The sequence below is a fragment of the Bubalus bubalis genome, chromosome 10 (genome assembly GCF_019923935.1).
Source record: "Bubalus bubalis isolate 160015118507 breed Murrah chromosome 10, NDDB_SH_1, whole genome shotgun sequence".
Lineage (NCBI taxonomy): Eukaryota > Metazoa > Chordata > Mammalia > Artiodactyla > Bovidae > Bubalus > Bubalus bubalis.
Window position 1 is genome coordinate 36,722,201 of NC_059166.1, and position 15,491 is coordinate 36,737,691.

General features: G+C 39.4%; 1 protein-coding gene across 3 annotated transcripts in view; it reads right to left on the minus strand.

Moving 5' to 3' along the window:
* LAMA2 (laminin subunit alpha 2) overlaps window positions 1–15,491 on the minus strand; it is a 708,999-nt gene that overhangs the window by 304,718 nt on the left and 388,790 nt on the right. For all 3 annotated transcript variants that reach the window (XM_025294565.3, XM_025294564.3, XM_044924246.2), the window contains 2 exons: window positions 8,475–8,576; window positions 6,909–7,120 (listed from right to left, as the gene is read on the minus strand). In XM_025294565.3, the coding sequence (XP_025150350.3) occupies window positions 6,909–7,120; window positions 8,475–8,576 (314 nt within the window). The remainder of the gene's footprint in view (window positions 1–6,908; window positions 7,121–8,474; window positions 8,577–15,491) is intronic.

The following is a 15,491-nucleotide window of genomic DNA, read 5'->3' on the forward strand; positions in this document are numbered from 1 at the left end:
CACTTTTTTTTAATATAGAAGACCTCCATTTAATTCTACTAAATAAATGTTACTTTCAGTTTGTTAGCATAGATAAAGATTTTATTGTTGTTTAGGGGCTTTGTTCTATTTCATTTTTGATGCAACACAAGACGATGACTTAGAATTTCCTTTAGCCTCTGTCTTGTGAAAGTTCCACAAAGTACTACTCAATTAAGGAAGTCTAATCATTTTTTATCTCATACCTAAAAAGCCTTTGACTTTGTGGATCATAATAAACTGTGGAAAATTCTGAAAGAGATGGGAATACAAGACCACCTGACCTGCCTCTTGAGAAATCTGTATGCAGGTCAGGAAGCAACAGTTAGAACTGGACATGGAACAACAGACTGGTTCCAAATAGGAAAAGGAGTATTCAAGGCTCTATATTGTCATCCTGCTTATTTAACTTCTATGCAGAGTACATCATGAGAAACGCTGGACTGGAAGAAGCACAAGCTGGAATCAAGATTGCCAGAAGAAATATCAATAACCTCAGATATGCAGTTGACACCACCCTTGTGGCAGAAAGTGAAGAGTAACTAAAAAGCCTCTTGATGAAAGTAAAGAGGAGAGTGAAAAAGTTGGCTTAAAGCTCAACATTCAGAAAACGAAGATCATGGCATCTGGTCCCATCACTTCATGGGAAATAGATGGGGAAACAGTGTCAGACTTAATCTTTTTGGGCTCCAAAATCACTGCAGATGGTGACTGCAGCCATGAAATTAAAAGATGCTTACTCCTTGGAAGAAAAGTTATGACCAACCTGGATAGCATATTGAAAAGCAAAGATATTACTTTGCCAACAAAGGTCCATCCAGTCAAGGCTATGGTTTTTCCAGTGGTCATGTATGGATGTGAGAGTTGGACTGTGAAGAAGGCTGAGCACCGAAGAATTGATGCTTTTGAACTGTGGTGTTGGAGAAGACTCTTGAGAGTCCTTTGGACTGCAAGGAGATCCAACCAGTCCATCCTAAAGGAGAACAGTCCTGGGTGTTCTTTGAAAGGAATGATGCTAAATTTGAAACTCCAGTACTTTGGCCACCTGATGCGAAGAGTTGACTCATTGGAAAAGACTGATGCTGGGAGGGATTGGGGGCAGGAGGAAAAGGGGACGACAGAGGATGAGATGGCTGGATGGCATCACTGACTCGATGGACCTGAGTCTGAATGAACTCTGGGAGTTGGTGATGGACAGGGAGGCCTGGCGTGCTGCGATTCATGGGGTCAGAAGGAGTCAAACATGACTGAGCGACTGAACGTAACTGAAAAAGGCAACAGAATCATTTACAAACTCAGTGAGTGTCTGAGTGAGCTATCTTGGCATGAGCTAGACATTTCCCCCAAACACTGTCAGTCCTATGCCAACTAAGGGAAATAACGAACAGAATCTACTACTGTTGCAAACCATTCATCAAAAATATACTAAATGCTAATATGAGAATACATATTTCTTTCTCCTTAGTCCTACCAATATGCATTGCGCTCACTTCCACTGCGCTCTTTATTATATACCACAAACATACGTCTGACTTGGATAAGGGACTATACGTTGTTTGAATTCACTGATCATTTATCCATCTTTGTATCCTCTTTCCTTAGCCTAGAACTACCACATCATAATAATTACTAGATGGTGACTGCAGCCATAAAATTAAAAGACGCTTACTCCTTGGAAGGAAAGTTATGACCAACCTAGATAGCATATTCAAAGGCAGAGACATGACTTTGCCAACAAAGGTCAGTCTGGTCAAGGCTATGGTTTTTCCTGTGGTCATGCATGGATGTGAGAGTTGGACTGTGAAGAAGGCTGAGCGCCGAAGAATTGATGCTTTTGAACTGTGGTGTTGAAGACTCTTGAGAGTCCCTTGGACTGCAAGGAGATCCAACCAGTCCATTCTGAAGGAGATCAGCCCTGGGATTTCTTTGGAAGGAATGATGCTGAAGCTGAAACTCCAGTACTTTGGCCACCTGATTCGAAGAGTTGACTCACTGGAAAAGACTCTGATGTTGGGAGGGATTGGGGGCAGGAGGAGAAGGGGACAATGGAGGATGAGGTAGCTGGATGGCATCACTGACTCGATGGACGTGAGTCTGAGTGAACTCTGGGAGTTGGTGATGGACAGGGAGGCCTGGCGTGCTGTGATTCACGGGGTCACAAAGAGTCAGACATGACTGAGTGACTGAACTGAACTGAAGTGTGCATTATAATAAGTAAAACTTCTGTGCATTATAATGGGAACTTGAGACATATCTCCCTTAAGTATCAATGAAACTGGGCTTCCCTGACAGCTTACTGGTGAAGAATATGCCTGTCAATGCAGGAGACACAGATACGATCTCTTAGTCTGGGTAGATCCCACACTCTGTGGAGCATCTAGGCGTGTGACACAACTATTGAGCCTGTGCTCTAAAGTCCAAGAACCACTACTGCTGAGCTCACATGCCGCAGCTACTGAAATCAGTGCTCCCTAGAGCCTGTGCTCCACACCGAGAGAAGCCACCGCAATGAGAAGCCCATGCACTGCAACTAGGGAGTAGCCCCTGCTCTCTGCAACTAGACAAAAGCCAGCACAGCAATGAACGCCCAGCACAGCCAAAATAAATAAATAAAATTATATTTAAAAAAATGAATGAAACCAATGCAGTAATCATGTTTCTGTCCACATTTACAAAGGAGGAACCCAAAGCTCAGAGAAGTAAAGTGCCTTGTCTATATAATACTGTCTGCAAATATTGTGCAGCCACAGACTGAAATTAAAAACCAATGGTTAGCTTGTTGCCTGACATTGTCTCTCACTGTACGCTAGACAGAAGGTCAGATGTCTCAGATACATCATTTTCTCACTGAGCATTCAATCTTGAAAGTTAGGTATGTTTCTGCCATTTTACAAAAGAGGAAGCTAAGATTCAAATACATGGGAAGAAACTGAGTAAATGCTGGCAGACTGAATAAACCCAATATTACAGACTAGATTTGGGAGGTAGTGAAAGGCAATGGGGGAAAAAAACACATGTTGGTATAAAACTGGCTGAACCTCTTCCCAAGAGCAAGTTATAGAAGTCCTTGTAAGATCGTTAGAGCCCTCATTGTAATAATTTCTTCAAATGTGATTACCTGGATTATTATTTTCATAAGGTAGAAGTTTACTATCAGCACTATTTCTATAATCATCAAAACACTCCTTTGTTTATACGGATTTTTCTAGATTATTTATTGGATAATTTAGTAGATAAATTCTGTGTAATGTTTTTGATACCAGAAAAAAAAAACAAACACTCTTAAAAGTCATGTGAAAATGTCTAGCCTAGGAGAAATGTATTTTCAAACAATAAAGATATATGGGTTATATCACAGTAAAGTCACAATGGGCTCAGTTACGCTGGGCTAACAAACAACTGAATTCTCAGTGGCTTATCAGAAAACAAAAGTTTACTCATGGAAAATCCTCTACGGTTCTGGGTAACCTTTCAGGGCAGCTGACCTCCATGTGCTGTCAATATTTCAGACTGTTTTTATGTTCTGGTAACTGTGTAAGCTCCATAGAGTCTCCTACAGGTAATTCAATGCTTTTCTAGGGTTGGGAGTGGGGATAGTAGAACAGGAATAATACATCATTTCAGCTCACATTTCATTGGCCAAACCAAGACCTATGATAACATCTACCCTCAAAGGAAATGCAATATTTCAAAGGAAGGAGATTAAAATTTGATGAACTGTACTAATGTCTACTATAGGGTATAAGGTCTTCCCTGGTGGCTCAGATGATACAGAATCTGCCTGCAATGCAAGAGATCCAGTTCAATCCCTGGGTCGGGAAGATCCCCTGGAGAAGGAAATGGCTACCCACTCCAGTATTCTTGATTGGAGAATTTCGTGGACAGAGAAACCAGGCGGTTTACAGTCCATGGGGTCGCAAAGAGTCGGACACGACTGAGCAACTAACACTTTCACTTTCACAGGCGATAAGAAAAATATCAAGTTAAATATCAAGGATTGCTTTTGAAACTAAGGTTTGGAGAATTTAAAGGAGAAAGATTCACAGTTAAGTTGATTTCTCTTATATTCTTAAAGGAAGAATGAAAAGTTTTCCATTTTTATCTTCATTTATTAATGAGTACAATGAGAAGAAAATCAATTAATTTTATCACATGGGCTCCTCAGCACTGTAGAAAAGAATGATAGCAAAAATGGTCTCAAATTTGAAACACCAGTCCATTCTTTATTCTAGATATCTTCAAGTCTTAATGGTACTTAATGGAGAAAATGGTACTTCCTAGAATATGCAGGTCAGATGGAAATGCTTCAGATTTGTGTGCTGACTGGCCATAAGCAAAGCATTTTTGCTTTAATTCCATTCTCATAGTGACTGTTTGACATTGACAAGCAATTGTCCTCCTCATTTTACAGATGAGGTGACTGAAATCCAAAGAGATCTAAAACAACACTTATGTTCACAACTATTAAACAGCTAACTTGAAAACAGAAGTCAAAATTCTAACCTGCTGCCCCATTTTCCTTCCACTATTCAATTCTAGTTCCTCTGTATCGGGAGGAACATAAACCCATTTGCTGAGAGAACTACCATAGAAGTAAATCCTCCTTAAATAATTCTAAACCTGAATTTCTGTTGTGATAGCTTCAATTTACTTGTGCTTACACACAAGCCATATACCAAGTTGGAAGCCTACTGTGCAAGACAAGTTGAAATCAGTTCAAGTGATGTTTTACAAATAGGACTCAATCTACTCTTAGATCAGAGATAAATAAAATATAACAAGCTTACTGACTCAAGATTCATGCTGGCTTGTGGCTCACCTGAAGTGAGTAGGAGTTTCACATACAACATGGCTTTAACTTCTCAAACTACAGCGCCTTGTGTGATGTAGGCTGCAGAGAGCATCACCCACATGGATTAGTTCCTGTGTCGGATCCCATAGCCATGCTCTGTGAACACGTTGCTCATGTATGGGAAAAGCTCAGAAGGCTCAAATGAAACTAGGGATTTTAAGATAAGCAGACACTAAAATTATCTCCCATGAATCAGGGAGAAATGCTTTGGATTAACTAGTCTGAGAAGCAAGGCTGGCAAAAATAAACCCCTCAGCCACTTTTTGTCAATTTGCTTGTCATTTATTTTGAAATCCAGAGGACTCATCTCTTTGTACTCTTTAAACATCATGACAGTCTCTATTTACTAAATGTGAAAAAACATAATTAATTCTGAAGTGCTGCTTCTCATCTTCACGGCATTTTAACCAGCTTCTAGCAGCATTGACTATGCAAAAGAGGTACATTGTTTGGCAGTGGTTCTGTTTCTGAATCTGCGATTCTCTCCTTAGGGAGATGGTAATGATGATTACGCTTAGTTGAAATACTACAAGTGAAAGACAAACTAGACAGCACAAGCAGATGAAGGGGGGCGGTGGAGCTTCAGCAATTAAAAGACCCTTTTGTAGATAAACCAGCTTTGGAGACATTGCTGTGCTGATGGGTACGCCAAGCGTCGGTTTGGGGTCACATTTGATCATCTAATTTAAGCTGCTTTAGGACAAAATTGGGCTTGCCAGGTGGCATTAGTGGTAAAAAAACTTGCCTGCTAATGCAGGAAACATAAGAGATGCTAGGTTTGATCCCTGGGTCTGGAAGATCCCCTGGGGGAGGGCATGGCAACCCACTCTAGTATCCTTGCTTGAGAATCCCATGGACACAGGAGCCTGGTGGGCTATAGTCCACAGGGTTGCACAGAGTCAGACACAACTGAAGCGACTTAGAATGCACACACGCAGGAAAACATTGCCATGAAATTTGTAAGTAATTTTTTTTTAATGGAAAGAAGCCTTTAGGGTGCCTCTTATGGACATGTTTAGCTCAAGTTGGGGAGTTCTCTCTTTAAGGAGACAAAACAGAGAGTAGAAAGGAATAATCCCTTGAAAGTGTTTGAGGTAATGAGCACTTTACATAATTATCACATATAATTTTCACAATGACCCTGAAAGGTAGGCACTATTATCTCCACCTCACATTTGAAGAAATCCAGTTGCCATAAGACCAACCACTTGCCAAAGGTCACACATATAATAAGCAATAGAGCTAATTGAATTCTTAGTCTTACTTTCCTTGATATCATGCAGCCATTATAGTATTACAGTGTTTCACAAAAAAACTTGTGGTTATTCAAATGAAGGTGCTTATATCTCTCATTATCAACCATATACTATTAAGTCAGAATCTACTGAATGAATTAATGGAAGAAAATATTTTACAAACCACTTTCTGAATACGGGTATCCTGGAATTATATCACTTTACTTTTCCACTATTTGAGTCATCATAAAGGAGACTGTGCTTTCCAGTATAGCATTTCTCAGTATAGGGATTATTTTTATTGCATGTTCTGGCAAAACTGAGAATCATCAATACTGAAAAAGGACTAAGACAGATTTATCCTGGGTAGGTAAAATTTTAAAGATCAATAGAAACACTTTTCAGAAAACCAGTGCTCCATCATTAACTATTATTTGAAGATGGAAAACCTTATGAGAAGGCAATGGCAACCCACTCCAGTACTCTTGCCTGGCAAATCCCATGGACAGAGGAGCCTGGTGGGCTGCAGTCCATGGGGTCACTAGTAGTCGGACACGACTGAGTGACTTCACTTTCACTTTTCACTTTCATGCATTGGAGAAAGAAATGGCAACCCACTCCAGTGTTCTTGCCTGGAGGATCCCAGGGACGGGGGAGCCTGGTGGGCTGCTGTCTGTGGGGTCACACAGAGTCGGACACGACTGAAGGGACTTAGCAGCAGCAGGGATCTTCAGTCACTTAGCACTTGCACGTCCGCCCCAAGGCAAATGGGTAAGAGCTGGAGATGCAATTCCCGAGTTTACCTGAAGATGGCATCCATCCCAAGGCTGTATGTGATTTGTATGAGGATTCTCTGCAAATTCACAAGCACTGTCATAAACTCCTTTCTACTGACTGGGAAATTAGTGCCATGTGTGGTAAATGATTCTTCTTTAAGTGACAACACATTAATATGTTCTTCAGATGGTTGCAGATACACCTCCTCTTGGGCTGAGCTGATTCTCAAGTTATTTCCCTAAAAAGAGAGTATAAAAGGATAAAACTGTGAAAAAAGCAATTCTCCTCTTTGTAGGCTATCCTCAGTAGGTTTTTTATTTCAGGTTAGCTTTCCCTGTCAGGATATTTCTAGTATGTATAAAAGGCAGAGAGAAAACAATTTAAATATTAGCCTCAACTCGATGTACCACTAGGTTCCTTGGTTATGCATGACTCTGCTTCCCCTATTTACTGAAATAATTAATACTTGGTAAGTCTAGATATATATGATTACAAATACATCAATTTTATAGAAGTGGGCAAAACTGAATATTTCAGATATACTATTTTATGGTGAATGTGGATTATATAGGAAAATGGGGAAGAAAAGTTAAAACAGTGTATGAAGCTATCGTTTTAAAGGACTCTTCAATCTGGGGAAAAAAGAAACAAGAAAAAATCCTACAGTTTCATGATTACAATTGGATAATGGCATTATTATCATTTGGGTTAACCTTTTACCTTAGTTCATTCATATTTATAATATATAGCTTCTCAACATTTTACATTTAGAGAACCCCTTTTATCTCAAAGGAATTCCATGACATACTTCTATTTTCATACACACACACACATATGTAATGATATATATCACTCAGATCACTTCACCTAATACTGGAAACATTCATTTCGGGGGAAGACTTTTTTTAAGTTGATTCTCATGCATGAACATTTCAAGACCAAAACAACAACAGAGCCCCATGCTAAATCAACATAGATCCCTTTGGACCCATAAATATGCACAAAATGTGTGCCTTTGTGTGAGCAGAGAAGAAAGGAAGAATATGAGAAAGGAAGGCAGCTTTTATGTGATTACTTTAGGCTTCTAGCCTTTGGGAACCGCCTGTGTGCCTCCAAATGCTCAAAGCAGTTTCTCCTATATTTTTCTTAGTTAAATTAAGAGAGTTTTGAAGTCAAGATTCAACTGTACCTAAATAGATAAGATTCCCTTTTTCCATTGACTTTTACCTAATATAAACAAAGGTATAAACAATAAAATCTACTTGGAAGCAAGGAGAGATGGCAAAACTACAACCATATAAATCAGCCATTTGCTCAAACACTTTTAGTATCCTTATATTCTGGGGGACATGGTCATTAGGTTTTAAATTTAAATTTCAAGTCTGCTCTAAAAATTCCCTTTACTATTGGAACCCAAGACCTCTGTTCAGTCTTCTAGATATGTCTCAGAGTGAATGGCAGAAAAAATTCCCAAATCACAATATTTTTCTCTAGTAGTATATAAATGAATGTTAAACTAGTTAGGTAAGGAATAACCTCAGATTACATGAGCGTAAAGCAGTTAAACATAAACGACACTTCCCATACTCTACCTCTAAGATAACCATAAGCTGGAGTGTGTGTTCTGCATCTTCGTTGGCTTCTTCAAGGTCATATGATACGGTAAACATCAACTGTCCTCCAGCTGCTGTGAGCTACAAGAGAGAAGACGCGCCATCGTTACAGGACAGGAGATGGGCTATTAAACTGTGCTGTGCTTTTTATTTTTAAATTATTTTATTGTTCTAGAGGGCAGGATTTGGAAGAAACAGAAATCATGAGCATGCAGATTGAGAATGACAGACATTTCTTCAGGAGTAACCTTTATACGAACCTTACCTATCAATGGCAAACCTGATACACATCATATAAATTCATGTATTCTTCTTCCTGGTGTTGCAGGCTTGCTGAAATAGGTTAATTTCCAGGGAACTAAACACAGCCCCTCCTGTCATTTTTCCTAGTGTGTAGCTTGAGCTTTACAATTCCCAAACAGAGAAGGATCTTTGTTAAAATTGGGAGATTTCTACTCATCACTGAGGGTCACTCACTTTCTCTGGGTCTGAATGCTTTCAGCAAAGACATCACTTCATTTCATAGGCACTTTACCTAGACTATAAGCTATGCTGGAGAATGCTGTTGATCAAAGAAAAAGAAATAAAGCAGCAAATTTTATATCATGAAAAAATTTAATCAAAATGCCCAAAGAAGATACACTTTCCCTTGGGCAATCAAATATGCTTAGTGTGAATGAAGGCTGTTATCCTTTTTCATTAAACAAAATTCTTTCCTTCCAACATGCGTGCTGAACCCCATACAATGTATGCTTGAGGTTTACATTTGCTGACATTGACAGTAACCTTGTACAAAGGATTAAAAAAAAAATAGGAAAGCAAGATCATTTACAGGACAGGAATCAACATTGGAACTTGAAAGACAGATGATGCAAATGCTGCAGTGCTTTTCTAAAAAGTTCCACCCCAGCATTGTAAATAGACACTCATAAAACAAAGCTGATCATTTGTATTCTGCCGTTTCCTCCATAATGACAAGCAGAGACCTAGCTTCGCAGCCCTGGGCTCTCTGCAGCCTCTCATGGCAGACCCTGACCACAAAGCAACTCCTGGTGATGCTCTGGGTGGAGGAGGAGGAACCCAGATTCCTTTCAGAGTTGTTCCATTGGGAATGGAACACAGTTCGCCAAGGCTGATTAAACAAAGTTTTTAAATCACAGCTTCTCAATGTCTTCTAAGAGCTCATTACAGGGAGCTTTATATGGAACTAAAATTCAGAAAACTTTTATTCCTCTGCTCCACTGAAAAATAGCCCAGTTACAATGTCTTTTCATATCTAAAATAATAAATATCTGTCTGGACTATAGCACTTGGCATTACTGTGAGTAATGAGGGGTGAATCTATGTAAAAGGTTTTTGGTTCTATTAAGATAAGCTTCCAAAATTACACAAAACATGCTTGTTCAAAAATCAACCAGACATTTTCTTAATGATGGGAGTCCAGAAAGGCAGCAGCAAAGGATGTTTCATATATTTCAAAGAGAACTTAATTATTCAGAATTTCCTAAATTAATAAAAATATTTAATAGGAGGTAGGGACTGAGTTTGGAAAGGACATTGGGACATAGATCTATAATGTTGCAAACTTTTGAGCTTCTAAATGTATTTTGATTATTAAAATTTAGATTATATGCTATTATCCTTCTAGAACAGGTTTCCTTAAAAAAAGAAAAAGATCAAGGTAAATGAATTCTTAATTTCCTTAAATCAATTTAAGAAACTTAGAACTAAAGGTAACTCCCATTTTGTCAAAGAAAAGAGCCAAAATGTAATTTGAACATCCCAGATATTGAGACTCAAGATGAAGAGAAAAATGTCTGATTTGTTACAATACTTTGATTTGTCAAAGTATTTTCCATACCTACTTATAATAAAGTCATATAATATATGAAGTAATATATAATACGAGAGAGTAATGAAGGTGGAAATGGGGGAAAAACAACAAATAACTACATAGAAAAAGAGAGGGGCCTTTTATAGGTATATACAACACAAACAATGGAGCAGAATTCAACCTGTTCACCTGAGGGCTTATAGCAGTAGTAATACAGATGAGAAATTGCTTTCTCATTCACATTTCATAAAACAACTTTTTTCTATACTCTTTCATGCACCTCTGATATTCATGTGTAGGCATCATTAGAACTGTTAATAAATCAACCAGACATTTTCTTAATGATGGGAGTCCAGAAAGGCAGCAGCAAAGAATGTTTGAATCATCTAAAGGAGATCAGTCCTGGGTGTTCTTTGGAAGGACTGATGCTGAAGCTGAAACTCCAATACTTTGGCCACCTCATGCAAAGAGTTGACTCATTGGAAAAGACTCTGATGCTGGGAGGGATTGGGGGCAGGAGGAGAAGGAGACGACAGAGGATGAGATGGCTGGATGGTATCACCGACTCCATGGACGTGAGTCTGAGTGAACTCTGGGAGTTGGTGATGGACAGGGAGGCCTGGCGTGCTGCGATTCATGGGGTCGCAAAGAGTCGGACATGACTGAGCAACTGAACTGAACTGAACAGTTTTCATGAGTGAATCCTTTTTGGTTCCATCTAGGTTGTGAAATAACAGGCAATTTTAAATAGATGCATGATACTATTACCAGATGTTTTTTCCCCAAGCTACAAGTGTTCATTTCCATAATATTAAAATCATTGTCTGTTTCATTCACCCTAAGATATATACTGATGATATATCTCTATATAATTACTTAGTTAAGTACTTAAGTAATTTTTTAAAAAGGTTGTTTTAATATCATCCTTTAATTGAGAAACTGCATCTCCTAGGAATAGGGCTTCCTGGATAGCTTAGTGGCAAAGAACCTTCCTGCAATATAGGAGACTTGCATCGATCCCTGGGTCAGGAAGATACCCTGCAGGAGGAAATGGCAACCCACTTCAGCATTCTTGCTGGGAAAATCCCATGGACAGAGAAGCCTGGTGGGCTACAGTCCATGGGGGTGGCAAAGAGTCCAACATATTGAATGACTGAGCACACCTCCTAGGGTTAATTATTCATTTTCTGCTGAAGCTGAAGCTCCAGTACTTTGGCCACCTGATGTGAAGAGCCGATTCATTAGAAAAGAAAGATGCTGGGAAAGATTGAAGGCAGGAGGAGAAAAGGACGACAGAGGATGAGATGGTTGGATGGCAGCACTGACTGAATGGACAGAGTTTGGGAGATGATGAAGGGCAAGGAAGGCTGGCGTGCTGCAGTCCATGGGTTGCAAACAGTTGGCCATGACTGAGTGACTGAACAACAACAAAACTCCTTTGCTTCTATTTATCTATCAATTGCATCAAATAATCTCTTTATAAGAAATGAAACCAAGCATTTCTTGGTATTGCTTCCAGCTAATGTGTCTTCCCCAAAGGGTACATACACTGGAGAGAGTCTTTGTAACAAGTCAGTTATTTGTTGTTCAGTCACTCAGTCGTGTCTGACTCTTTGCGACCCAGTGGACTGCAGCACACAAGGCTTCCCTGTCCTTCACCATATCCTGGAGTATTGCTCAAGTTCATGTCCATGGAGTCTGTGATGCCATCCAACCATCTCATCCTCTGTCGTCCCCTCCTCCTCCTGCCTTCAGTCTTTCACAGAATCAGTCTTTTCCAATGAGTCAGCTCTTCACATCAGGTGGCCAAAGTATTGGTGCTTCAGGCTTAGCATCAATTCCTTCAAAGAATATTCAGGCCTGATTTCCTTTAGGATTGACTGGTTTGATCTCCTTGAAGTCCTGGGACTCTCAGGAGTCTTCTCCAACACCACAGTTCAAAAGCATCAATTCTTTGGGGCTCAGCTTTCTTTATGGTCCAACTCTCACATTTCATACATAACTACTAAAAAAACACATAGCTTTGATTAGATGGATCTTTGTTGCAAAGTAATGTCTCTGCTTCTTAATAGGCTGTCTACGCTTGTCATAGTTTTTCTTCCAAGGAGCAAGTGTCTTTTAATTTCACGGCTTCAGTCACCATCTGCAGTGATTTTGGACCCCAATAAAATAAAGCTATAAAAACTTTCTTTCTATGGAATATTTGTTTTCTGGGGAACAAGCTGTGGAAATACTTGGAATATAAGTTGTCCTTTCATAGATAGCTTTGGATGAAGGCTTCTTAGTCGCTTCTCCATCTATATTGTGCTCCATAGTCCAAATGCTATATTGACTTGGCTCCTTCACCTGCTTGCTTCTCCACTCTCCAATAATTCCTTCAATGTCCCAGTCTTCACTATCTCCTTCAAATCAAATGTGCACAGAGCTGCAAGTCATCAATTGACTTTAATGTCTCCACTAGATATTATCTCTGGACATTTGTTAGTTTTGCTATCAAACTCTGAGGTATGGGGTATTACCACCTCATTTTCTGTACTTCTACTCATCCAACCTTACTTATTTGATCTACTTCAGCTTGATTTCCACACTTAGAACTTCACTAACAGTATGTCTTGAAAGGTCACTTATCAGCTCTATCTAGCAACCATGAATGGGCTTTTGTCCAGTTCCATGTGATGTATAATAATTCTTCAGATTCTTGACTCTTTGGTTTTCTACTACATTAAACTTTTCTCATACTTCTTTCACTGGAGTATGACAGAGGTACCTCGTCTCCATTATAAATACATTTTCTTTTATTCTATACTCAGTATATGGATGTTTCTAAGATTCTTACCCTTTTTTGGTTATCCTTTCTTACTGACTTTCCATTCTTCTCTCATGGATTGAACTGTGTTCAGCCCTGGTTTCTCAATCTGTATCTTCTATCCTGTCCCATGTTCCTGGATGAATTTGGTCATGGTGCCATAACAAAGGTCAAGAAACTGGCTAAACAACAGAAACCTTAGATCAAGGTGTCAGCTGGGAGAACCCCCCTCACCTGCCCAATTGCATCTATCACTAGCATTCTGTATTAATAAATCTACTTCTTGCCCATCCAAAAAAAGAAAAGATGTCAGCAAGGCTGGTTGCTTCTTAGGCCCCTCACCTTGGCTTGTAGACGGCCATCTTTTTCCTGTGTTCTCCCATGGTCTTCCTTCTGTGTTTGTTTGTCTCCTAATTTCCTCTGCTTATAAGGAAAAGTCATGGTGTATTAGGGACCACATTAAGTGCCCTGTTTTAGCTTAGTCAGAATAAAAGATCCTTTCTTCAAATTCAGTCTCATTTTGAGGTTCTGGGAGTTAGGACTTCAACATGTGAATTTGAGGGGGACAGTTCAGCCTGTAACATTTCTGTACTGAATGACCGTTTAATAACAAACACTCAGAATACCCAAAGTTTATTATCTGGCTCTTCCCAGGAAACAAACAACTATTTTGCCAACTTCCATGAGTCACATGAGTCAAGCCATTGCTTCGTTTCTCTGCTGTAAAGTGGAAACTATAGATACTACATAATATTGCTTTTACTCTATTATTTGAATCAGATTAGTGCCTCCATCCTATTCCTTGAGATGCTTCTTGTATAATTTTCTGTTCCCATTGCTATATCATACTCACTAGGTCCTCATCAAGCATTCGAATTCAATTCTCTGACTTTAGTTTTCTTGTTGGGGAAAGTTTTATCAACAATTACTTCTGCTGTTGCACTTCCTTAATGAAGAACCTGCAGTGGCCCTGAGATCTATAGGGTCATTCAAGTTTCCGTGCAGTTTCAATACTCTGTAGGATCTATCTAGCTCCCTGTTCACTAGCTCTGCACACAGATGCCCTAGAGCACTGCAGTAAACTCACAAAGGCACAGTGGGATGCTGTAAATGTTTGAAGGAAACAAAGAAACACTATGTATCTATTGGACCCCACACAAACAACTAGCTCTGGGTAGTTGACAATTTTATCAGATAATATTCCATATTCCTCTAGAGGATATTCTCAAAATTTTGAGCTACGTTTTTGTTTACTTGAATTTTCAGTCATGTCATATGTTTGTTAAGGAACTTTTTCAGTGAATGTTGTGATTAAAAACCAAGTGTTAAAAAAAAAAAAACACACCAAATGTTGTACAAAAATTAACGTGTAACAGAAAATAAGGGCAGCACGGACTTATCTGATTCTAGGTTTTGAGAATTTGAATATTACTCATCAAGCAAGATCCCATTAGTAAGTAACTGCAGTAATTTATGAAGAAAATAAATTATATTGTTTAGATTTATGTGAATTATTTTTTAATGATTGCTAAGTTGCCAAATTACAAATATTTTTTTGTTGTTCAGCCCTAACTACTGTGGCACATTTCAGTTGATCTATCTAGGTTGGTCATGACTTTCCTTCCAAGGAGTAAGTGTCTTTTAATTTAATGGCTGCAATCACCATCTACAGTGATTTTGGAGCCCCAAAAAATAAAGTCTGACAAGGAAAGTCATGACCAACCTAGATAGCATATTCAAAAGCAGAGACATTACTTCGCCAACAAAGGTCCGTCTAGTCAAGGCTATGGTTTTTCCAGTGGTCATGTATGGATGTGAGAGTTGGACTGTGAAGAAAGCTGAGCACCAAAGAATTGATGCTTTTGAACTGTGGTGTTGGAGAAGACTCTTGAGAGTCCCTTGGACTGCAAGGAGATCCAACCAGTCCATTCTAAAGGAGATCAGTCCTGGGTGTTCTTCAGAAGGACTGATGCTAAAGCTGAAACTCCAATATTTTGGCCACCTCATGCAAAGAGTTGACTCATTGGAAAAGCCCCTGATCCTGGGAGGGATTGGGGGCAGGAGAAGAAGGGGCCAACAGAGGATGAGATGGCTGGATGGCATCACCAACTCAATGGACATGAGTTTGAGTGAACTCCGGGAGTTGGTGATGGACAGGGAGGCCTGGGATGCTGCAATTCATGGGGTCGTAAAGAGTCAGACACAACTGAGTGACTGAGCTGAACTGAAAAGGCAATGTGAAAAAAATATGGAGATGCTAAGAGAACTGACTCACTAGAAAAGACCCTGATGTTGGGAAAGATTGAAGGCAAGAGGAGAAGGGGACCACAGAAGATGAGATGGTTGGATGGCATCA